Raw genomic sequence first — 23,422 nt, forward strand, 5'->3', positions numbered from 1 at the left:
AACGCCGTGTGGAAAGGCTGTGCAGGGAACTGAAAGGATCCAGTGGTCCCCGACCAGATATGGCAATGTCTGCCAAGGCTTGTCCAGCTTCATATGTACCTAATGCCGACCAAGTGCCGTTGATATCTTCCAGCTCCAGAACATGATTCAAGTACGCCGATAGCAGTTTCATTGACAATTTTTTTTTTTTTTTTTCCCTGCTGGAGGTCTGGCCCATTGGGAACGCCTCCCGTTCGTTCTGCAGTACGCGGAGCACTCCGCCCAACCTTCTTTCTCGGGGAATGTTGTGGATAATAAGTTCCAATGCTTCGTAGAACCGTCGCATCTAAAACGAATTCATCCGTTTTGCCGTTCGCCGCGTCGGCAAATATGAAACTGACCCTTCGTTGAAACCAGTACTAACTGGGCAGGATTTGCCGACGCGCTGTTCCAGTAGTGGAGACGGAAAAGAGTATTAGTCCTCCCAACTTCGGGCATATGGTGGTTCGGTGGAGCAGCCTTTTTCGTTCCATCATCCAGGCTTATAGAAGTCAATCTTATGAGCAGGGTATCTGACAGCCGTTGTGGTTCTGGGTAGGCATGCCACACACGATCTGTACCGCCAGTGCCAGTGAGACATTTGGTGAACTGTGTTTGCAGCCTTCCTGTGCTTGTGGTTGGTTGTAAAGTAGCTGCTGCATTTGATCGCCATCGCGATCGCCGTCCGCTGCAGGTCAAATCATGAGGCTATCCGGAATCATTCATGATGTCGACCACCTAGGCAACCACATGAGGTTCCGCTGGTTTGATGAAACCGTGATTAATAGTTTTGTTCGTGGAAGTCCCAACGAAGGGAACTTGACCCGCCGAGGAAGCAAATCGGCATAACCGGGTACACATCCGTTCCTGATCGACATCGAGGGTTTTGACAGCTTTTCTCTCTTTCGCTCTTGCTCAACCCAACCCACCCGGCCAAAGTTTCGTGCCGGGGACCAGTCCAATTGGCAGGGGCAAATAGAAATTGTTCATTTCCCTTATACGTCGTATTCGTTCTATCCATTATTATGTACAGGAAATGGAAATTCTCTGCACAAGTTGTACTCCGTATCCTATCCACTTTCTTCGTATTTGTCTATACTGCTGAATGAAAGCTGCAGTTACCAGCTTGTCCTCTCGCATCTGGGTCGTTCTCATTTTCTCCTTTTGTGCCTCTTACCGTCTCGTAAACGTTCTTGGCTAGAGCTCGTGACGAGAGGATTGGACCCAAGTGGGACGATATCTTCACAAACCCGCAATAAAAAAAAATAAAATAAAATAAAATAAAGGTAGGAAAAACAAGAGCGAGAAAAGAAGAAGAAGAAAAAAAAGGGCCCAAATTATCCAAGTACCAACGAATTGAATGGCGTGGTTATCTGCCGGATCCAGTGAAAATCGTAACCAAGGATTGGAAACCTATGGGGACCATATGGCCCAAAAGGAGGTAATTGCTCCTGTGGGTAGGCTGCCCGTCACTTGGAAGACAGAAAAGGATTGGCCTCTCTACTTGGTAAGGAAATGAGCAGCATGTCCAGTTGGGGATGGAAAATCCGGACAACTACCACTCACATTCCCTGGGGACCAAGCTAAGCGCTTGACTATCTGATGTCTGACCTATGGTGACTCCCCAGATGGGGAAAGGGACCCGTGGAAGAAATGAATTGATTGTTCGGGGACCATTCCACGTCCGTGAGCGATGGACCCAAAGACCTCCCTACTGAAATGGCTAGGACATCCATACCTCTATGAGTATGCACATTGCACATGTCCCGACTCCCGACGGTCAAAAAATACCGTACTTCTGTTCCGCTTTGGTCTTGGGGGCCCACGGTCTCGGATTGTGGCCCTCTCCAAACTCTACGTGACTACCTTACCATCTGGTCTGCTCCATGGCACGCCTGATCAGCCTCGAATGAGGTTCATCCCGGGTTGCCTCAATCCATGGATGAGACTGTACGACGCACAGGTATCTACGTGGCCAGCGATCTGAAACAAAGTGCCCAGTGAGTCTAACTCGGCCAAGAGGGCCCAAGCCAGCACAGTTTAACCAGGTAACACTGGCTGGCTTGCTGAAGGGAGTATTGACTCAACTGATATCATTAGCTGGAAGGAAAGCAGGGGAGAAAGGATGGGGAGAAGCGGGGATGAGCACTCGATCAGCTCCTAGACTGTCGTGCGCGTGACGATCCAATGGCCCCCATATCACAAATCCGGTAGCTTGCAGCTGGTTCATTCCGATGGCGTTGTGAAACCAAAATTTAATCAGATGGGGATGGATTCCTGGCGCTCAATCTCTGTCCTATCCGAGAAGCTCTCGGAAATGGCGACTAACCCGCTAGGAGGACATCAGCCAGCCATCAACCACTTAGTGTTGCCCTCCTATCCAGGGTAGATCCTCATAGGATGCGCTCTGGCTTAGCTCAGATGCAGGCCAGCCGTTGAGGCCACATCATAGGCCTAACCATCCCCCCGAGTCCGGCCCTTAATTGCTTTGGGCTGAGTGGCGGAGTCTCTCTAATCCACTATGAGATTAACCCCGAGAAGGACGGAATACTAAAGTATTAGATCACTATTCTGGACGAGTCAAACTGTCAGAGTCGTTCAATAGTACCTCCCACTATCCTTTGGTGAGGAAGTTAGTCGATACGCTGAATCCGTGGAAACCATGAACAGGATGGTATGGCACGGGCCAGGTAAGGGCATACTCATAGGGCCTGATGTGCATTCGCCATCCCAATAGAGTATAACTTGATCTGCAGGCATTCCACGATAATCAAGTCCCAGAAGGCCATCGTCCACAAGGCCAGTCACACAGTGGCTCAGCGTCGGACAGATCTTAGCTTAGGTACTAACGGCCGTAGAATAGTAAAGTCGAACTTTGAATTCGACAAGTTGCGGCCGAATCCGAATGATCTCCGCTGATGGAAAGTCTACGAGTCATTTTATAACTTCATTAGATTCTTTTTGGGGGGCTAAAACTTTAATCACAGGGCGTTATCTGGAATATTTTTCCGTTAGCACTTCCAGAGAACACGTATGGATGTATAAATTAAGTCGTCACCATACCGCCAGACCCTTGCTATCATTCGATCCTTGATTGAAACCATAAATTATTGCCCCCAAGAGTATAGCTGTGACTAGTCATCTTAGACCAGACCGCTTCTTTTTGTTTTTTTGTTTCTTAACCCTGTTGTAGTAGCCTCGTTTATGCTTCCGTCGAGCCATGTTTCTTTTCCTTTCTTATCTCATCGACTGTAAGCTGTACCCCTTCAATCACAACCCCCCATTCAACAGCATGGACCTTTTCTTCAAAGTGTTCAAGATTTTCATCCTCTCCCTTGACGAATGGGATCTCTCGTACAACTATAGGGGTGCCCATATCAACCTCAGAGATCACCTTGTGAATCATTACCCCTGTCTTGTCGATCTTTCCTTCTAACCAGGCGGCATGGGCCCGTTCAATTGCATGCTGCAAGGGTTTGCAAGTTAATCATATCATTCCTCGAGGAGGGTACCCACAGCTTAATAGACGTAGTGGAGAAGAATGCAACAAGAGAACATACCGCTCCATTGAAAGCCCCCGGCAACGCAGGGTGAAGGTTAATGATCTTAACCTTCGCTGTCTCCAGTGGCTCCAAGAACCTCGGAGACAGCACATGCATAAATCCCAGACAAGCTACCATGTCTGGACTATCAGCCAGGACCAACCTCGCCAACTCCGCATCATATTCCTCCCGAGCCGCCTGGATACCCTCTGGTGTTGCAGGGTGCTGCTTCTTATATTTCACAAGGTTGTGGTAATGTGTAGGAATGTTTGCACGTCGGGCACGTTCGAGTCCAAATGCGTCTTTGCGGTTCGATAAGACTCGGACAATGTTCACCGGAAGCTGCCCCGCAACTGTCCGGTCGATGACGGTCTGGAGGTTTGAACCATTGCCTGATATCAATACGGTGACTCGAATCGGTGTATCCATCCTGGCTATAATGTATAGGGGTGGCTGGAGAAACGGAGAATAGGAAGCGCTGTTGGGACGGCCGATAACGATTGGCAACAATTCCTGCTAATTGTATTTCTGCCCAACTCAATTGATTCAGGTAGATTTATAATGTAAGTATATCAGTCGAGTGGACAGTGGAAGCTGACAGGCGATTGGAAGAAAAGTCACCACGTAGCGAAAATAAGCTTAATCTTTCCTCTCAACGACTGTGAGGATCGATAGATTGATAAATAGATATAGTTTGGTGGGGTCGAGGAAAGATGTGGGCTGAGTCAGCAGCTTGTTGAAGAGGGGCAACAGTTTCGGTTTCCAGTTCGACGCATGCGGGGCATCTGAATTACTGTAGGTGTTGTAGTTCATACCTACTACTACTACTACTACTACTACTACTACTACTACTACTACTACTACTACTACTACTACTAGTATACTAGTTGATTGAACACGTAATGCCTAAATAAAATAATCTCACATTCACAATTGCGAACCACTCAAGTCTCGTTCTCTAGCTCACCACACCATATGGTACAACTCCTGACCTTAGTGTCTTATAGTAGAGGTTTCAGTATTTCATACCTATGTCACATCAAAAGGTACACGAGACATAGATGATGAACCCAGTGTCCTGGCAAAGTTAAGAGACAATTCCGCGTCATTCTATCCGTTGTCTCACCATCCTGCCTTTATCAGCCCCAATATCAACAGCCAAAATTAAGAACAGAGGAAATAAATAGGCTCCAGGAAGAAGTATGCAGAAGAGAGAAACAAAATGCTGTAATGGATATCTTCGGTGAAAACAAAAAAAAAGTTCGTTAAGCTATGGAATATGCGCTTCATGCAAATCTTGATTGATAACCAATGCAAATGGGTGGCAGCGGGACAGACGATTTTCATTGTAGGCAGGAAAACGGCAATCAAGCAGATGAGGTGTTTTCTGGGGTGTGATCTGCATTCGATGTCTCAGCTACGCCCTGACCTCTGCATAGAGGGCAAGAGTTGCGACCAGTTGTCAACCACTATAGAATCTGTTAGTTCCATGGAAAAGGCCCAAAATAGATGTGTTGACAAACCTGATCTATGCAATCTCGGTGGAACACATGCGCACATTTGGTCAATTGCCGGAGCTCTTCAGAAGCTTCGTAATCGCTAAGGCAGATCAGGCATCGATCCCCGTCGGGAATTTGAATGGCGCCAGCACCACCCAGGGCTTCCGCAACAAGAGAGCCACTATATTCTACAATACGGTATACTCCACCAGCCGAAGTGAGGTCCTCCTGTGTGGCAACTGGGGGCTTCACTGGACCAAGGAGAGACGAGAGTAGAATCATGTCTTCATAAGTTGGGTTCTAGTATTTAGGTTAGCTTGGGTTCTATGGGCAAAGGGAGGAACATGTCATCCTTACATCGGTGAAGAGGCTTGGTGTCGCAAACGCAGGGTGATTTTCGGAAAGGTTTGTTCCCACAACATAGATCAACCAGCTTCTACCTGCAGGAGAAGGAGCATTGTCCGGTTCGACAACACCATTGCGCCGGACTGCACCAGCGCCTAGGTCACGATGGCGGACATACTCAGAATCACTACGACGTCGCTGACGAGATATGTTGAATGGAATAGTACCATCAGCAGGTTCAGCTGGAGGCTGCATAATCCGGTGCTCATTCAGTTGCGGCAAGGTGCTTGGGGACATCACCGATGCAGAAGATGGTCTTCGGCTTGGAGTTGAAGCACCCGACGACACGGCTGAAAGCCCAGGGTCAGCAGGCGTCGATGGTGGAGGGTGAGGGCCAGGAGGGGTTTCAGAGATGATGGAAGGAAGAGATGAGAGAGGTCCACGACTCCCAGTGTCAGATAGCCTCCTTGACGGACTCCGATGTCCGAGTTGCAGGGGAATATCTTCATTATTAGGTGTAGTACTAGGACCTCCAGTTTGATGCCGACTAGGTATGAATCTTGGCCGTCCTTCAGCGCGTGACGTGAGGTTAGGACCGTTTTCTGAATTCCGTGGTAGACTTCCTGGTGACAAGAACGGTAGACGGAGTAACGTATCCAAGCCCGGTCCAGGGCCAGCATTCTGCTGGTCATTGCCGGGATTATTACCTGACGGGACAGACCTTACTCCCACAACAACCAGGGTAACAGTACGTCCTTCAGGACCATCCGTGGGGTTCTCAGCATCCATCCCATCTGCGCCACTCTCTGGAGCATTCGTGGCTGTTGCAGATCGATCTGAAGTTGCTGAGGGCCTTACGCCATCTGAATTTGCGAATCGGAATACCCGTAAGAAATTGACCGGAGTTGGCGCTCCATTGTCCCCAGAAGCGGCTTGACTATCACCTGCTGTCTGTGCGGAGGTAGCGTGCTGTAAACTCTGTATAAAGTTTTCTAGCGAATTGTCGAGACCTTCGTTGCCAAGGGCTTGAATATTAGGCATTACAGGGCCAGTTGTGCCAGAAAGTTGGGCAGCAATGGCAGCAGCCGCCAGTTGAAGGACACGCGAGAGCGGTGTCTGCTCCTCTCGCCGCAAAACTCTGGATGGGCGTGCTCGCAACAGATTTGGGAAGTGCCGCAAGCCAGTTTGGCTTTGTCCGGACTGCAAAGACATCGGAGAGACGGGGCGGGTGTTTCCTATAGCAGGCTCCACGGAATCGAGTTCATGGGGCTCATCAAAGTCCATCTCACTAGTCATTGGCCCTGGTTGAGGGAAGAATGTACCTGGAGGGTCGCCAGGTATTGGTCCCATCGAATGGCGTATATCTCCAACGTTCTGATCAGACATGTTTGTCGACGGTTGGCCGAACATCTGCGTGATCGGACCCGAAAGTGAATTTCTAACGCGATGCAATCGAGCACTTCGACGCCAAGAACTCCTGGTTGTGTCCGGTGTATGATCTGAGGTAGGGTCGAAAAAAGTAGGAGAATGAGGAGCATCCGAAAGCAGCCCCGGATCACTACGTGGAATGAAATAGGGACCACGGGCAGAGCGTCGTCGAGAGATACCTCTTGCGCTAAGCGAGCTAAACGGACTAAAACGACTGCTGCTATGAGTGACTTCTGATCTTGGTATCGATCTTGATACGATTCCGTGTCGATGAGCGTGGCCCTCAGCAGGGGTTTCTTCTTCGCTGCTAAGAAGGCCACGAATAACTGAGTTTGGCAGAATCCTGGATCCCAGCCTTGACATCGTGGATTGCCTTCTTGCTGCCATGCGGGCGAAGATCGCAGACCGATACTCCCGCTGAGTCGGTTCATACTGTGGCCCATTTTCTTCTTGAATGCTTCCCATATGTCCTATACCGGCCGATTGCTCTTCGGCCGGCCGCCATGTCTCCCCACCTGAGCTGGCTTGATCCGGTAGCATATCGCCATTATCCGCCCCTCGTTGGGGCCTAAACACCCCGTGTTGTTCGAAGTTGTGATCGTTATTCATATCCCTATCCCTATCGCGATGACCACGGTGTATGAATGACAGACGGTTCGAAGGACTGTTGTGGCGTTGATGCGTAGAGGAAGATTGTCCCATAGTATCAAATGAATGGTCAGGACGTGGCGCTGGGATTTATAAACCGCCTAGTATTGCCATCGGCATTTGATGACTAAAGAGACACAGTTCAACATTAGTAAGACAAACAATACCGCATTCACTGCTAAGGGGCAACATGCTCGAGAGATAGGGAGATAGTGACATGGGAGCAGGGATACGTGGAAGGTCAAATGATTGTTAAGGCAAACATATTCGCGGAATCCTCGGCAGCACCTGAGCACCGTGGACTTCCGGTGCTGGGAGTTCCAACTACCGTACTAATTCAACAAAGCCACATACCACATACCATTGGACGGCTTAGGCAAAAAACATGGGAATATATAATGGAACTGCGAAAGGACTGTCGATACAAAGTCGGCTATGGAAATTAGACCATCAGGGAGAGAATTCAAGAATAGAAACGGTAGGTACGTTGTAGTGCCAGGTGGTCGGCCGGAGGTCACTACTTAAACGTAATGTTATATGCGATATTGTGGATTTAAAACGAAGGAGACGGCAGGAACGAGGGAGGTGGAAGGATGATGGTGGTGGTGGTAGTGGTAGTGATGCTGATGCTGATGATGATGATGGCAATTGATAACGGCCGCGCCTAAATTGGAGTGGTGTCTTAAGTCAGGGCGCTTTGGTTAAGGCGGGTCGAGGCTAGCTCGTGACTTTCTTGGCTGAGGGATTGGCATCCTAATACGGAGTGCTCGGAGTAGGGTGACAGTTGTGTTACAGTACAATACATGCTTGCCGGGAACGTACATACATGATGATTGTTTCTTGACCGAAAGCGCTTCATCTGCATAAACCAAAAATAGGCTATCTCTTGGACCTTTTCTCTATTGGATTCATGATAGCAGGTAGGGCCAAGGTAAGATGAAGCTCAAATCCGTCCACACCATACAATATGCGAAAACTCCCGGTACGTAAATACGTTATTCCAACAACATCTCCAAATTAATCCGGACGAGTAGTACTAATAACGTACCAACTACCGAGTAGTTACCAGGCTCTCGTCCATATTAAACTGGTCGAGCCATCTACTACTAGTACCTACTACTAAGTACTAGCACTAAGTACTAGCAGAGGACAAGCCCTGTCTAATGAAGTAAGCGGTGAATATTTGATTGCCAATCACTACACCTAGTGGAGCCTGAGGTTTAGCTCTTGTGATGCCTTGGTGCCTCAGGATACTATATTCCAAACTCTACAACGGAACCGCGTTCCTTCTTTGCGATACAACTAGAGCAAGAGCTACGATTAAGGTCAATCAAGCATATGGATAATTACTCTTGGACATATGACCAATGCATCCATGGATAGTGGCTCAAACATTCAGACCATAGATTACTCATCTCTTAACCGCTGATGGCATCTGTTCCGTCAGCCTCTGCCTTCTCATTGCCAATTCCATCATGGCAACAACCTCAAAGTGCACGCGTTGCGCGGTATGAGTCTAGGAAGCGTAGGAAAGACTATTATGGATGGGACACTGAGGACGATGTTTTTGAAGGCGAAACAACTGATGCAGGATCTGAAATTGCACCTTCCGGGGCATCATTGATTCTGTCACCAGAAGAAGCACACCAATATCGCATAGCCGGTCTATCTTTCGACAGAGAACTACCAGGGGGCCATTTCCCACATGGACCCGCCAAAGATGAAACCGCTAGCAACCGAGGAAAGGAGAATGTTATGAAAGGTTTATCATCATTGACACCACCAATTTACCCACCACAGTCTGCAGCCTATCAAGGCAACCTTCGTCTGCAACATCTCGCTGTTCTCTCTTCTATTTTGCATCGTTGTCTTCTTGATAGAGACTATATCCGTGCTGGAAGAGTCTGGGGGTTAATCCTTCGTGAGGAGTTTCAAGGAAACCCAATCGATGTGCGCGCTGAAGGGAGATGGGGTATTGGGGCTGAAATATTGCTTCGTCGAGATCGCCAGCTTTCAGACCACGCCTCGGGATCTGCGAGAGCTATCAAAAATGGCCAGAAGACGGAAGTTTCTGGGCTTCATTTTACAAGAAAAGGGTTCGAGGCTGCCAAGCAATACTATGAGAGACTCGTGATCCAGTATCCATTTCGGAAAACTGCTCCAGACTTCACAAGTTCTTTGCACTTTTACCAAGCCATGTTTGGACTTTGGGTTTATGTTGCGCAAGAGGAGAGCAATGCTGCTCGCCAAGATATCCAGAATCGCCAGGAAGTTGCACCCAAGGAAGACACGGACGATGCAGCATCTGATCTAGAGAGTTCTGATGGCTCAAGTCAAGAAATGCAGATCCTCGTCGCAGACATCAGGGCAGTTGAGCTACACGAAGCCCAGAAGATTGCGGCAAGAATGGATGAAGTTCTTGTCTCTCCGCCTTACTCGGATTCTCCCGAGCTATTAGAACTTAGAGGCATGATCTCTCTTTGGATAGGCGACCTTTTCATGTCCTCCTTGGCCCATCGTGTGGAGGATACCGACGGGTTCGATGACAACGACTTGATCTCGGGAGATGACTTTCAAAACTCAATTCAAGCCAGACGGGAGCAGAGACTTGCAGATGAGAAGAGGCAATCCGAGGTTGAAAAGGCTCAAGATTTCCTTGAGAAAGCGAAGCAGCGGGGTAAAGGAATGACCTCGACACTTGAGGACCTACACATTGACGACAATGCTTCTCTCGATGGATAAGGCGATGCTTGCACGCATAGATAGGATCACTCTCCAAGGGGAAAAGGTATGATGAAATTTATATCTCCGAGCGATCACAGTAGAGACGTGAGATGCAGGATGAGGTATACGCAAAAACAATATTCATCTATTCATAATGCATTAACATCTTTATGTACAACCACATATTTAGATTTTCGACCAGCTCCTTTCAAAATACCTAAAAAGAGCTTGACTGCAATTGAGACTATACTATGCACCACACCAATAGCACGTGATCTCGTGGATGCCTCGCGTGTGCCTTAAAGGCAAAATCAAGGTAACGCGTCCACCACTCTGAGTAAGGCCGATATTTATCCATGGCAAACTTGATTGACCCCACTGCAACCACTGGTAGATTATCTGTGTCCTGAGTGGAGAACCCCTAGTATAATGAAGTTGTCTCCGATTCTCTATCCCTCATTGCATGTTTAAATTGGCTGTTCATTCCACTTCTCATTTCAGCGACAATGGGTGTCGGAGATTATGTACATTCAAAAGAAGCTGGTCACCACAGACCACCTAAACTTGATGTCTCCAATCAATCACGGCAGCAGATAGCCGAGCAGGCAAGGGTTGAAGTTCCGACACCAAGATTGATTGCGCCTGCACCTCTGCCAATCAGTAGACCAACACAGTTCGAGCACTCCGGTGGCCCGCCTGCTCCTGGGGGGTCGCATGCACCAAATGACAATGGTGCGAAGAAGGACATGTTTGACACAGACGTGGAAGGTGTTGATGACTCGACCATTGCTGCAACAAGTGTTGTTGGTGTTGAGGATCTTCCATACCGATACTCGCCTGCTCCGAATGCTCGACAGCAAGGTGCTGCTGCGAACTCTCTGCACCAATTCCAACAAACACGCCGGCCTTTTGACTCTCAGTGGTATGATAATTTCGGGGACAGAGCTATGAAAACAGCCGGATTCGACTCGGATGAAGTTGACAATGAAAGTCAGCTAACATCAGTGGCGGGTGATGATGAGGCCTCCGACGGAACCAACGAATCGGTAGTTCCTATTAGGAAACGCCTCAATGATGAGCCTCTGAGCAAACGTCTGCATAACTTCTGGAATGCTGGCCGAAAGACGTACCAACAGCCAGAAAACCAGGCTCAGGTGGAGTCATCAAAAATCCCAACTTTCACCCGGTCAATACAGGACGCCAAACGGACTAGCCAAGTCCTACCTGCCACTGCACCTAGGAAGGTTACGCTCCCTCCTAACACGAGTGCAACCCCGAGGACAAGATTCAGCCCACCAAAGCCCACTCTTCTGGAACAATTAGACTTGACCCCTACACGTCGTACCCCTGGTCCTCGGCCGCAGAAATCCCAGAGAATCACGAGCATTGAAACCTCAGACTCTGTGGAAAATGTAGGCCTTGGGTTCTTTTCAAACAGCTACGGAAGACGAGGCAGCGTACAGTCAATAACCGCTTTTGACATGACGAATATCGATGCCCTTAATGACGATGATGACCCTATCAATGACCCCTTCTCCAGACGTCTCTCAGTTCAGCGTATTAGCCCGGATCAACACAATCCGAAGAAGCGTCATATTGAACCAGACTATCCGCCAGATATACTTTATCAGAAATCATTCGCCGAGCTCCAAGCGGAACCTTTTGACCATATTCCAGCAGCCGCCCCATCACCGAACGCAACCCAGGAAACGCAACCCGACCCAGAAGACAAAATCCCGTACCTTATGAATCTTTCAGACGCCGACCGCCGCACTTATTTCTCCAATCTATCAATGAACGAATGGGAGGATTGTGGTGATCAATTAATAGATCAATTCACTCAGGTGCTCACCAAGATGAAGGACCTGCGTCATGCTCGACGAAAAACCGCCGCTGTGTTCGAAGCCGAGATCAGGAGAAGACATGAAAGCGTTGAGGAGCAATCTTCTGATCTTTCTAAAAAGCTAGATGGAATGAGGACGGGTGGGGCTGAGGTCCTACGTGGTCGCACTCCGTGAAGTGTATCTTTAATTTCGGTCCTATTCATGCTGCAACGTATTCCGATCCTGGAGATTTGTCGAATACGCCTGCAGCTCTTCATATTCACCTGTCTATACACATGTTCATATACTTATCCCAACGTCACTAAGCTAGTCTAAGCATAGCGAGGGGGTTCTATTTGGTTTTAATAAAAATGATGGGTGCCATGGTTCAACAAGGGCACTGGTAGTATTACTACTGTACGAAATGAACATTCAGATCACACAGGACATATTTAAGCTGCACGCAATGCTAGCTACCTGAAAAAAACTATTCCATGTGTTAGGTCGAAAGACAAAACGCCCCCGGTAGTCTATTACTTAGAATTCGCAACGCTATGACGATAAAAAAAAAAAAAAAAAAAAAAAATACTACAAGAATCGGCGAGACCAAGGTGAGTTCAGAGATTTGGTCTTCATTTTGAGTTCGAGCCCTGCTTTAACAACACTGCGGCGATCCTTTTATAATCTTCAAGTAGAGTGGTTACATCTCCAATCGTGAGATCGCTGGCCTGTGCTGTCTGAAGGAAACGCTGAATCGGGGGATCGATCTTAGACGAAGTAGTGAGAATGCTTGAGGACATTTCCCTTGAGATAGGAGGGCTCTTCGTAGAAGGAGAGGGAGTGGAAAGGACCCCCGTGCCGTCTGGAGTAGCACGACCGAAGCTCCTGATCATGCCAGGGATATGATTAAGGGGATTAAGTGTATTCCCAAAGTTCCGCATCGATTCCAGAGGTGTAGGGGCCAGGGAAGACGAGCTAGCTGGGGAGATCTGTGACATGCTGGATGACGGTTCATCTTTTAATGAGCTCGATGCAGCGTTAATCTTCTTGGAGCTTCCTTGCGTTCTGACGCTGTCTGCACTTCGGTCGCGCGGCGTCCTCTGCCCACCAACCAATCCCAAGAAAGTATCTTCTGCCTTCGAGCCGATACGTCTGAGGTGAGGTCGATCGTTGGGCGCCTCCCTCGTTGACTTGAATTCTTGGCTGGGGGAGGTAATATCTGCAGAGGATGGAGACGTAACCAGACGTCTGGCTTCTGCCAGTGTTTTTGGTACTATCGGATTACCTCCATCTTTGCCAGCATGTTGGCTGGACTGCAATTCTTTGAGACGGCCGAAAAGGAAACTAAAACTGCTGTCCAATGTTGCACCTATATTCTTTAGGCTCTGATCTGCAGTATTACGCACAGCATCGTTTGCTGCACCGAAGACCTTTGACGGGGGTTGAAATAGGTTATTCAAACGTTGCTGCGTTGTTGCAGACTGTTGAGTCCTGGGCAACGTATTGGAGGCGGATTCCTTGCTGGTGGACTTCGAGAATTCCGCAACAGTCGTCGCTGTTGTAAGGGATGAAGCTGGTTCATCTTTGCTAGGTTGCCGAGGATCGCTCTTTTCAACGGCCGGTGTAGGTTCGTTGCTAGGAGCTTTCATCTGACCTTCTGGCACTTGGTCAGCACGGAGCTCAGAAAGTTCCACATTTTCCAAGAAGCTTATTGCAGCCTCAAGGTTTGTCAAACAATATGCAGTCTCGCCGTCAATTTTGTTTGACGACCGGAATCTCTGTATGAACAGTAAGTTACTTATGACGTTAATGCCCTCCGGTGGGGATATGATAAGCGAGTAGATCAAGGTAGGTAGAATTTCATCAGCAGAGGATGAAGAAGGCAGTAGCTTTGTTAAGGCATCAACTATCGCTTTGTGGGCAGCGGCGAGATGCCGAAGCTTCCCTAATGGGTATTTTTCTTCGTTCATTTTCTTAAGATAGTCCCTGGCAACAGATAGACCCTCGTCAGCTTCCTTCTGCCTTTCTACGTCGATCGAAGCCGTGTCGACATCAACCCCAAGGTCATTCAGGTTTATTCCGACTAGGAGCAATGTGGCTGTTTTAGAACGTAACTTCTCGTCTCTAACTTCATCCAGTGTACTTTTATGCCGCCATATTTTGTCGTAGATACTCTCACAAGCTCTTCGCTCCACTGCTTCTTCCAAAGCGACGCGCTTAGAAGCAAGCATCTTCCGGGCAATCCGCTTTTCTGTGACTTCTGATGCTGTTAGCATCTGTCGGCTATTTTCGACGTGTTTACTCTTTGACTTCGGCTGAGGATGTGGCGATGGATCCCGGTTTATTCGGGAAGCGAGGGCAGATATGTGTGTGGCTATATGTGATTCTGCTCGGACATAAAAATCTTGGTAAAGAAGGGAAATTTTCTCGATCGTTGGTGGTGAGCTGTGTACTTTTGCACTTAAAGAGTTGACAAATCTAACAGGTATTATTGTCAGCAATTGATAACACCGCTAAGAAACTGAGCGCTTCATCCTACCGGTCAGTTAGACTGATCAGCTCTATTGGTAATTCCTCTGATTGTTCCTCTGCATTCCGCGATAGCACTGAAACCTCCTCGCCTTGTCCATCATCATTGATGCCTGGCTCTGAGAGACCCGCTTTTTCAAACAGGTCAGGGCCCGTCTCCTGGTCCTCTTCGGCTGGCGACAATGGTAAGGGATGCGCATCAGAGTCGACATGCTCTGGCGTTGCTACTGACTGAAAGGTCTTAGACCTTGAGCGAATGAAAGGGCCTGCCTCTGAAGTATCCATCCTGGGAAACGAGCGAGCCGTATGCAAACGAGGCTTTCCAGAGCCATTTTCCGTAGGGTCAAAGGACATGATTATGATAGACAAGTATACTAGGTCCGAGCCCTGTCGAAAGATGCCGTGGTATATTGCGATATGGTCCTAAAGTAGTTTAATCGGCCGGCTTTTGCAGATTCCGCGCAATTATTTGGCGCCACTGTTTATCGATAGGTAACACATGAACCGACACGGGTATAAAGGAGACAAGCACCGGAAGAGAGACAAGGCAACTTTGGTGGAGATAAGTTTACTTGTGTAGACTAAGCATAATGTTAGAAGAGCCCGGAGACACCCAAAGCGTTTGGGGAAGAAAGTAATAGTATCGAGAGGACAAGCAGATGCGGAGTACAGATAGAGTATCAACTGCCATGATTGACAAACTGTCACGCGTTTCCGGGCCAATCACGTGGGACCCTTCCCTTCTAAGGAGTAGATGACCTAACCATATACGGTTAGATAGTCAAATCACTTGGACGGAAGTTTCGCGTTGAATCAGTGTATTTGGACTAGCGTGGAATATATTTCTACTACCTTTTAGGAAGTGGGCCCCTATCTCTCCGCACTGCGTCACGCCGCCGCCTCACCGCCCAGGCAATCGCTCATTCGTTGATAAGGTTGACTGCTCCAAAGTCATCCTCAACATCTGTGATCACCTCTGTATTACTATGGAATTTCTCCGAGGTTAAAGTAAAAGGCACCTTTCAGCAATTATGATTATCTTAAATGCCCTTTTGGGCGTGGCCCTCCTCCCTAGTACAGCTTTCGGCATGGGGTCCGTATACTTCGGATCCCGAGGATCTCCCTTGATCCCTCCACAGGTCCCCTTAGCTGAGCCTCCTACACTTTCAGGCACCCATGAGTTTGTAGGTGCTTTATGCTACTTAGCTTACATACAGTAGACTGACGGCAACACAGACGCTTCGCCACATCTTCCGTCGCGGAGCATATGAACAACCAGATCTCCACCAGAGGCTCGACATCAAGCCGCATACCCGCCTTCGGGCTGTTTCAGAAGATGGCATCGAGGAGGGACCTGTCATCTTGGACTCCCCATTAGTGGCTTCATCGCGTCCTATTAGCATCGAACGGCTTGCAGATCGACGTCCTTCGAGTATCGAGGCACATTTGAGGGCAGCTAGGTCGTCTGGGTCAGCGGTCGTACTCTCTCCATCGGAATGGGTTATGGATACGCTAGCTGGCCCCGATGTTACACATAAAGAAAGTGTTCTCACATTTGCCAAGATGACGGCGAATGATTATATTGAGGAACCAGGCACTGAGGATTGGCAGGATGTCCATGGCCACTTCAATTACTCATCAAGCTTCGGCTGGAGAGGCGACGGACTGAGAGGTCATATCTATGCTGACAAGACAAACCGCACTATTGTTATATCTCTCAAGGGAACTTCTCCGGCTCTCTTCGATGGTGCAGGTACAACTACTAATGACAAAGTGAATGATAACCTGTTCTTTAGCTGCTGTTGCGGGCAGGGCGGCTCGTACCTCTGGCGACAAGTATGTGATTGCCAGACATCTGCATACAAAGCCAACTTGACTTGCATAACTGAGGCCATGAATGATGAGAACCGGTACTACCGTGCGGCACTGGACCTCTACTCCAACGTCACTGAGCTTTATCCAGAGGCGAATGTTTGGCTGACAGGCCATTCCTTAGGCGGTGCAATGTCCAGTTTGGTTGGTTTGACGTATGGAATTCCTGTTGTCACATTTGAAGCTGTCCCCGAGGCACTTCCTGCAGCCCGCTTGGGTCTCCCCAGTCCGCCAGGATATGATTCCAGACACCCTCAGTCCAGACGGTACACCGGAGCCTACCACTTCGGGCATACTGCCGATCCCGTTTATATGGGAACCTGTAATGGTGTTAGCTCTGTATGCACATGGGGAGGCTACGCCATGGAGTCGGCATGTCATACTGGTCAAATGTGTGTCTACGACACTGTTGAAGATAAAGGCTGGCGTGTCGGGATTGGGACTCATCGTATAAAAGCTGTGATATCCGATGTTATCAAGGTATATGACAAGGTTCCAGACTGTGCCGCGGAAGAAGAGTGCTACGATTGCGTGTTGTGGAAATACTTCCGCAGTAATGGCTCTGAAATCACCACCACCAGCTCGACAACGTCCACGACGAGCTCTACCCCGATAAGCACCTCAACCTGCAAGACTCCCGGATGGTGGGGCTGTCTTGATGAGAGCACATCTACGACAGCTACAACGACAACGACATCGACGTCCACATCAACCTGTAAGACACCAGGTTGGTTCGGTTGCAATGACCCGACCACTACAACGGACGCAACCGCCGCACCGTTGCCCACAACTACCGCACCTACCATAACCTCGTCAACGTGCAAGACACCCGGTTGGTTTGGCTGCAACGACCCCACGAGTACTTCGAAAGTTCCCCAAACTGCACCCCCAACTCTGACTCACACATGCCTCACGCCTGGATATTTCTGGGGTTGCTGGGACCCCGTAACAACCAGCAGTCACCCCATGACCACGCCGCCCTGATCGGAGCGCAAAACCGCATGCATATAGCGCTTCCTTTTCTGTGCTGAATATATACACCGAAAGTTAAGATTCTGTATTCAAAGCGCAAGCTAAACTGACATATAGAAACTCTGACATACCGCCTCATAAACGACACGACTATCTACGATCTTTGCTCTCTTGCCTCTTCAACATAGCGAGTTTCGGGTGTTTCTGGCTGACCGATCGGGGACAATTGTTATTATTGATTTTTGGAACATGCTTGGTTTTCTGGTCGCATTGGTTGTTTCTTTGGATATACAGGATCACGTATTGTTATTGGTTGGATTGTAAGAAGTTTTATATATACTGTCTTGTATTTTGGCATTTATCAATACCACTACTAGTACTAGAGTTTTTCATCTGTACCTTTCCTCCGTTTGACCACTAGGAAACTAAGGGTTGTATGTGACGTCCGGTACTCACAGCCATGGATACAACCAGTAAGAGTATAGAACTAATAGACATGCAGACAACTGACATGAGCGCTTCGATTGGATGTAAAACGGCAGGTAGGATAGTAAACCCACTCGAGCACCGATCAGAGAAGGAGAAGCGAGGCGAGATTTACTTCCACCCCAATAACCTGGGCGAGACAAAGCAGAAAGCGAGAAGGAACGAGCAAAAATAAAAAGAAGAGGTTATCATTTGGTTCGTTAATTCATGCTAATAATATTTTAATCAAACTGAACTGCTAGATGGATAGTACAACAGCGGGATGGTTCTTGAATTACAGACGAGCAGACTGGGTGGCGTTCTTCTCGGTAGCCTTCTCGATGCGGGCACCAAGGTCCTTGTTTACCCGGGAGAACATCTCGTAGGTGGCCTTGCGGACGCGCTCGTGAGCGTTGCACAGGTGGACGGAGACGTTGTGGACGAGGGCGTTCTGCTGGCCGGGCTGGCGGCCCAGAACCTGCCAGAGGCCGTTGGCCTGGACGTAGTCCTCGGATGTGACGGGGAGCTGCTCGGTGACGACGGAGCCGGACCACTTCTCGTGCTCCTGGCTGGCCTTGACGGGCTTGTACTCGTAGGGGCGGAAGGTGGATGGGTAGTTGGGGTTGGCGCCGTAGTTGCCGTGCACGTTCATGTAGCCGTCACGCTGCCAGGGGGCGAAGGCACGCATGGGGCAGTTGACGGGGATCTGTTCGTAGTTGCCGCCGAGACGGTGGCGGTGGGTGTCGGGGTATGAGAAGAGACGGGACTGCAGCACGGGGTCGGCGGAGGGCTCGACACCGGGGACCATGTGCGAGGGAGAGAAGGCCGCCTGCTCGACCTCGGCGAAGTAGTTCTGGGGGTTCTTGTTGAGGGTGAACTTGCCAAAGCGACGCAGGGGCACCTCGCCCTGGGGCCAGACCTTGGTCAAGTCGAAGACGTTCCAGCGGAACTTCTCCGCCTGCTCAGGGCTCAAAGTCTGGACGTAGACGGTCCACGAGGGGTTCTCGCCGCGCTCGATGGCGTTGAACAGGTCCTGGGTGTGCCAGTCGGGGTTCTCGGAGGCCAAACGGCCGGCCTCCTCGTTGTTCATGGTCTTGTTGCCCTGATCGGTCTTCAGGTGGATCTGAACGTAGTTGAAAGTGCCGTCCGGCTTGATCCACTTGTAGGTGTGGCCAGAGTAGCCGTTCATATGGCGGAACGAGTAGGGGGTACCACGATCACTGAAGAGATGCATGACCTGGTGAACAGCCTCGTGGTGAGTGGAGAGGTAGTCCCAGAACATGGTGGCATCCTTCAAGTTGGTCTGGGGGTTACGCTTCTGGGTGTGGATGAAGATGGGGAACTTGGCGGGGTCACGAAGGAAGAAAACGGGGGTGTTGTTGAACACCCAGTCCCAGTTACCCTCCTCGGTGTAGAACTTGATGGCGAAGCCACGGGGATCACGAGCACTGTCGGCAGAACCCTTCTCGCCACCGACGGTTGAGAAACGGGTGAAGCACTTGGTCTTCTTGCCAACGGTCTTAAGCATGTCGATGGTAGTGATGTCGCTGATGTCGTCGGTGACCTCGAACTCTCCATAGGCGCCAGCACCCTTGGCGTGAACGACACGCTCGGGGATTCTCTCCCGGTCAAAGTGTGCCAGAAGGTCAATCAAGTGGAAGTCTTGAAGCAACAGCGGGCCGTTACGGCCAACGCGCTGCGAGGCCTGAGGGTCGAAGACCGGACAGCCATTGGAGGTGGTATAAGCCGGCTTCTCGTTGTACCGGTAGGTTCCTGTGAAGACGAAGTGGATTAGTTTCTATCACGAACGAGGCGAAGGAGGCTAGACATACTAGGTTCGTCGTCTTTACCCATGGTGGAATATGTGGGGAGAGTATGAGATGAAGGAAGAAATCGATAGTCTGGAAGAATAAAACCAAACAAGTCGGGAGATGGAGAATGCGGGGATTTATATGCCCGGAGTTGAAATCGTCAACGGAGCCGACAGGAAGGGGCAAAGCAGGCCGAGTACAGAAGTGGTCGTGTCGGACAAAGACATGGTAGCTAAAATTAAAAAAAAAAAAAAGGAAAAAAGGAAAAAGGCGAAACAGAAGTGGTTCCTCAAATCCATTCCAGCTTCAACCAATGATTAAGCAGATTTAACCAGACGATGACGTCCCCATCCACTGGCCAAGCCCCATCACTTTCCCCCTAGTGCCAGACATTACTAACGTCTTCATTACAGGAAGTTGTATGAGATGGATTATCATCCCCACATTGAACCTATGCGAGGAAAGGGTTTACTAAACGGGCCTTACCGGGCAGGGCAAGATGAGGAGACGCTCCCAACGAATTCCTACATTCTCTCTATACCTCAGAGAATAAAATTAAATGGAGCTTTCCCGAAGCGCTAACGGAGGAGCTTTTCTTTTACCCCGCACAACTCAATGTCCATCACCCCAGGGTCCTGGCCAATGAAACCTCTGTCAAAAGTCAGATGGAGACCTGACCTTTTGACCCTCCCGATAGTATTTCTGGGGTAGATAAAAGCAGCTGGGGAGAATCTTCAAAGAATGGTAAACCCTTATCTCTGTGATACCAACTCATATCTATACACCGAAAGTCGTACGGAGTCGTACACGTATCTGGCAAAAAAAAAAAAAAAAAAACAAGAAAACACACACACACACGGTCGTACCTCCCGGAAACACCTACTCTTTGCGGTGGTCAACGCTAAGGGAGCCGAGAGTGGACCCGATTTCCTCCAAGTCAACTAGTAGCATGCAATCAACTCGGCCAGCACTGCATATCAGGCTTCCTTCCAGAGTTCTTAGTCAGTGGACCAGGCTAGAATGGTCCTGTTGACTTCGAATACTGAAAAATGCATACTGTCTGGACCTTCCTGGCCGGCAGGCTTACCGATACACATGAATCTTCCTGCGGGGCGCGAGTTTTGCCCTTTTTGGGCAATAGAATGCGCCCCACGACTTCAAGCTCCCCATTGGTTCATCTCCAAAGTTCCTCCCCAGTGAACAAAATACAATATTGGTTATCGAATACAGTTCTTCAAGTTTATTCAAAAAGTGAATAGACATAAGTATGCCCACGGCCCGCAGACCCAGGCACCGAATTTCTACGACTTGTATTCCGTACCTGAGGTGAATGAAACCGAGGCGTATGGTGAATTGACCATCTCAGCGAAACACACTAACGGACGACGGAGTGCTCCGCCTTGCGGAAATCATTCCGTCCCCATACCTGTCATGCATACCGGAGCTTCAATCGATCTTTCAATAATTGCCCATAATCGGCCCTAAACACTTGACATTACAACACATGCCGCTCAAGGTACTGTAAAAGAAAAACGATATACATGCAGTACAAAATCAGCCGAGAGTTATGATCCTATTTCTTCCAGATGTCCGGAATTTGATCAAAAGTATGTGAGAAAGGACTTGGCATCGGGACATTTGACCGAGCACAATCTACTCAGTGGAACCCGATGTTCGCAGTAGGTCTTTTCTGGCCCTCAGCAGTTCCCCGGCGGAAGCCTCCAGTCGACGGGAAGCTCCGCCCTCCGAAGCGGAGACCGAGTATACTGGATATTTGCTTAATCTCAAGCTCAGTAATTCGAAAGACGAGTATATGTTCTGCCTTCTCTTGTCAATACGTGTTTCTATGACAAAACTACCCTTTGGCCTATGGCGAGACCTAATTTTGTTCTATGGCGAAGAATTAGAGAGATTTAAGGTAATCCGCCAGTAGTAGCCAAGACACTTTTAGATCGCTGAAAGACCCACTAAAAACAAGTTCAACAACCGAACAACCCTCGACCATATATTGATAATAGACCACTGTACTGAGTAGCTCAGCTCCGTCTTTGCTTGAGTAAACACCAAACCAACCTGAGAGAAAACCGCCAAGTCAAATAGTAACTATCGAAGCAAGGGGGCTTGTGGCTGTAAGGTGCTTAGAATCCCTTGGGTGATCGCTTTGAACCTTTGTTCCAAAGCTTGGAGCGCCAAGATAGAGACACCCAGATTGGAGAGTTTCAACTATTGTGAAGTCGCACATGAGCTCATGTCATCCAAAACAGAATACCGTGCGCTCGAAAAGACAAGATCATTCATCCTCAAAGCAAATTCATACTCGAGTTCCTCCCCAAGGGTATAACTCATCAGTATAGGAACGTATCTTCCTCAACAGATTCTCTGCGATGAGTGGATTGTTCGTTTTCAATAGCTGCCTATCTCACAGTCAGCATTCCTAGTTAGACCCTTAACCACTTCAATTATTATGCATCGTGAAGGTGGACTATCTCTTACATTCCTTTGCCGGCCCGGCGAATATGAAATAGCTCATGTGGTAACGTGCAAAAAGCGACGGGGCCTTGGCTTTGCTCCAGATCGAGAACAATGTGGAAGTATTTCTGAGGCACATTGTCACTCTGGAAAGGCTCTATATGAATGAAATGTCGTCCCAAGCGTAGCTCACTCATGGATCGCCCAGATACCACAAGGTATTTCTCAATGGCCTCTTCGAAATCGCTTTGCAGGCAATCATTGAACTGGTCCACGCGGAGCTGTAAAATGACCCGTTTCGGGTGTCTAGGTAGTTTCTGCAAGACAGGATTTGCCATTGAGTTGTAGATGGTCTCGCACTAGTAGCTCTAGCTCTGAATTTTCCGTCTCTAGCAAATGTAAGATAACCTTGCGGTACTAAGCTAGACTCTATGGTCATCGACGGGATGGGTAAGATGCGGCTTGTACCTAATCTATTGTTGGCGGCAGTACTATTAATAATGGAAACATTCCCAGAGTTTTGAAACACACAGCCAAGGCTGTGAGCCCCTCTTCTAGAACATAGATCACGCCCCTGCCAATCACGGGATACATACGGAGTGCGCAGAGATGCCGCATCCCGCATCGTCCAATAGATATCCGGTGAGCCAGGATTGTGCCTTGAAGCGTTAGGTCCAACGGCCGTTCAGGTCTATGGGACCAAGCCCCCTTTCTCGTTCGCTGCAGCTGCCTGGGGTTGATGTCAGGACGCATGGACCTATTATGGTCTAAACATGGGAGGGAGTATAAATATTGATATCACATTAGTTGGAGGGAAAGATACCTTTACTACTCAACAAGCCCCATATATGAACCTTCAGAGCTGAAGGGCGTTTGTGCAGCGCAGGCTGGACAAACTCCAGATACATCCTGATCTTGCACATCAATTATTCGTTCGAGGGAGCGCATTGTGCCATCCGGACCAACACAGAAGCGTTGATTCGAACGAGCTTTAGCGTCGCTACACTTTCCATAGTCATATCGGTACATGTGTGGGCAGTCTTGATAGGTACGACAGATCTGCCAACACATGATTTTCAAACACCGTATCAGTATTCACTATCCAGTTCAGTTCCGGACGTTTGACGATTGTTCATTTGATCGGGAACTCTCAAGATCTTTGCAAAATACTGACATTTCAGGATTAGGAAAACATGTCGGTTTCTCGATGTTATTTTCGCCTATTATTATATACGAAATATCGACCACCATGGACCGGTCCTTGGGTGCGGGGTGGG

General features: G+C 48.9%; 8 protein-coding genes across 8 annotated transcripts; 3 read left to right on the forward strand and 5 right to left on the reverse strand.

Annotated features, from left to right (window-relative positions):
• Nucleotides 1-3,188: 3,188 nt before the first annotated feature.
• BDV37DRAFT_129525 (phosphoribosylglycinamide formyltransferase) lies at nucleotides 3,189-4,100 on the reverse strand. The gene is made up of 2 exons (XM_032078704.1): nucleotides 3,579-4,100; nucleotides 3,189-3,484 (listed from the first exon to the last, which is right to left on the reverse strand). Exons 1-2 carry the CDS (start codon nucleotides 3,987-3,989, stop codon nucleotides 3,221-3,223), a joined length of 675 nt encoding a protein of 224 aa, XP_031940967.1. The 5' UTR covers nucleotides 3,990-4,100; the 3' UTR covers nucleotides 3,189-3,220.
• Nucleotides 4,101-4,463: 363 nt separating this feature from the next.
• On the reverse strand, nucleotides 4,464-8,121 carry BDV37DRAFT_249524 (uncharacterized protein). The gene is made up of 3 exons (XM_032082092.1): nucleotides 5,417-8,121; nucleotides 5,084-5,359; nucleotides 4,464-5,029 (listed from the first exon to the last, which is right to left on the reverse strand). Exons 1-3 carry the CDS (start codon nucleotides 7,532-7,534, stop codon nucleotides 4,928-4,930), a joined length of 2,496 nt encoding a protein of 831 aa, XP_031940968.1. The 5' UTR covers nucleotides 7,535-8,121; the 3' UTR covers nucleotides 4,464-4,927.
• A 551-nt stretch (nucleotides 8,122-8,672) lies between these two features.
• Nucleotides 8,673-10,520, forward strand: BDV37DRAFT_249527 (uncharacterized protein). The gene has a single exon (XM_032082093.1). It carries the CDS (start codon nucleotides 8,909-8,911, stop codon nucleotides 10,220-10,222), a length of 1,314 nt encoding a protein of 437 aa, XP_031940969.1. The 5' UTR covers nucleotides 8,673-8,908; the 3' UTR covers nucleotides 10,223-10,520.
• A 54-nt stretch (nucleotides 10,521-10,574) lies between these two features.
• Nucleotides 10,575-12,283, forward strand: BDV37DRAFT_249528 (uncharacterized protein). The gene has a single exon (XM_032082094.1). The coding sequence runs from the start codon at nucleotides 10,711-10,713 to the stop codon at nucleotides 12,220-12,222; it is 1,512 nt and encodes a 503-aa protein (XP_031940970.1). The 5' UTR covers nucleotides 10,575-10,710; the 3' UTR covers nucleotides 12,223-12,283.
• A 324-nt stretch (nucleotides 12,284-12,607) lies between these two features.
• On the reverse strand, nucleotides 12,608-15,177 carry BDV37DRAFT_249529 (VPS9 domain-containing protein). Its single transcript, XM_032082095.1, has 2 exons — nucleotides 14,567-15,177; nucleotides 12,608-14,505 (listed from the first exon to the last, which is right to left on the reverse strand). The coding sequence occupies exons 1-2, from the start codon at nucleotides 14,908-14,910 to the stop codon at nucleotides 12,660-12,662; spliced, it is 2,190 nt and encodes a 729-aa protein (XP_031940971.1). The 5' UTR covers nucleotides 14,911-15,177; the 3' UTR covers nucleotides 12,608-12,659.
• A 250-nt stretch (nucleotides 15,178-15,427) lies between these two features.
• Nucleotides 15,428-17,636, forward strand: atg15 (triglyceride lipase ATG15). The gene is made up of 2 exons (XM_032078705.1): nucleotides 15,428-15,740; nucleotides 15,793-17,636. Exons 1-2 carry the CDS (start codon nucleotides 15,588-15,590, stop codon nucleotides 17,410-17,412), a joined length of 1,773 nt encoding a protein of 590 aa, XP_031940972.1. The 5' UTR covers nucleotides 15,428-15,587; the 3' UTR covers nucleotides 17,413-17,636.
• A 524-nt stretch (nucleotides 17,637-18,160) lies between these two features.
• On the reverse strand, nucleotides 18,161-19,719 carry fgaCat (catalase easC; the record flags this gene model as incomplete). The annotated part of the gene is made up of 2 exons (XM_032087305.1): nucleotides 18,161-19,638; nucleotides 19,698-19,719. 2 exons carry the CDS (start codon nucleotides 19,717-19,719, stop codon nucleotides 18,161-18,163), a joined length of 1,500 nt encoding a protein of 499 aa, XP_031940973.1.
• Nucleotides 19,720-21,987: 2,268 nt separating this feature from the next.
• On the reverse strand, nucleotides 21,988-22,483 carry BDV37DRAFT_283525 (uncharacterized protein; the record flags this gene model as incomplete). The annotated part of the gene is made up of 2 exons (XM_032087306.1): nucleotides 21,988-22,090; nucleotides 22,170-22,483. 2 exons carry the CDS (start codon nucleotides 22,481-22,483, stop codon nucleotides 21,988-21,990), a joined length of 417 nt encoding a protein of 138 aa, XP_031940974.1.
• Nucleotides 22,484-23,422: the final 939 nt, after the last annotated feature.

Source organism: Aspergillus pseudonomiae (genome assembly GCF_009193645.1).
Source record: "Aspergillus pseudonomiae strain CBS 119388 unplaced genomic scaffold BDV37scaffold_37, whole genome shotgun sequence".
NCBI classification, from domain to species: Eukaryota; Fungi; Ascomycota; class Eurotiomycetes; order Eurotiales; family Aspergillaceae; genus Aspergillus; species Aspergillus pseudonomiae.

Excerpts from the sequence above, each read along its gene's own strand:
- BDV37DRAFT_129525 (XM_032078704.1), bottom strand. The coding sequence starts at position 3,989 with ATGGATACACCGATTCGAGTCACCGTATTGATATCAGGCAATGGTTCA. Across the intron at positions 3,485-3,578 it reads CGGGGGCTTTCAATGGAGCG|CATGCAATTGAACGGGCCCA; the intron begins GTATGTTCTCTT and ends AAACCCTTGCAG.
- BDV37DRAFT_249524 (XM_032082092.1), bottom strand. The coding sequence starts at position 7,534 with ATGGGACAATCTTCCTCTACGCATCAACGCCACAACAGTCCTTCGAAC. Across the intron at positions 5,360-5,416 it reads CACCAAGCCTCTTCACCGAT|AACCCAACTTATGAAGACAT; the intron begins GTAAGGATGACA and ends CCTAAATACTAG. Across the intron at positions 5,030-5,083 it reads ACCGAGATTGCATAGATCAG|TGGTTGACAACTGGTCGCAA; the intron begins GTTTGTCAACAC and ends CAGATTCTATAG.
- BDV37DRAFT_249527 (XM_032082093.1), top strand. The coding sequence starts at position 8,909 with ATGGCATCTGTTCCGTCAGCCTCTGCCTTCTCATTGCCAATTCCATCA.
- BDV37DRAFT_249528 (XM_032082094.1), top strand. The coding sequence starts at position 10,711 with ATGGGTGTCGGAGATTATGTACATTCAAAAGAAGCTGGTCACCACAGA.
- BDV37DRAFT_249529 (XM_032082095.1), bottom strand. The coding sequence starts at position 14,910 with ATGTCCTTTGACCCTACGGAAAATGGCTCTGGAAAGCCTCGTTTGCAT. Across the intron at positions 14,506-14,566 it reads CTGATCAGTCTAACTGACCG|ATTTGTCAACTCTTTAAGTG; the intron begins GTAGGATGAAGC and ends AATACCTGTTAG.
- atg15 (XM_032078705.1), top strand. The coding sequence starts at position 15,588 with ATGATTATCTTAAATGCCCTTTTGGGCGTGGCCCTCCTCCCTAGTACA. Across the intron at positions 15,741-15,792 it reads TTTCAGGCACCCATGAGTTT|ACGCTTCGCCACATCTTCCG; the intron begins GTAGGTGCTTTA and ends ACGGCAACACAG.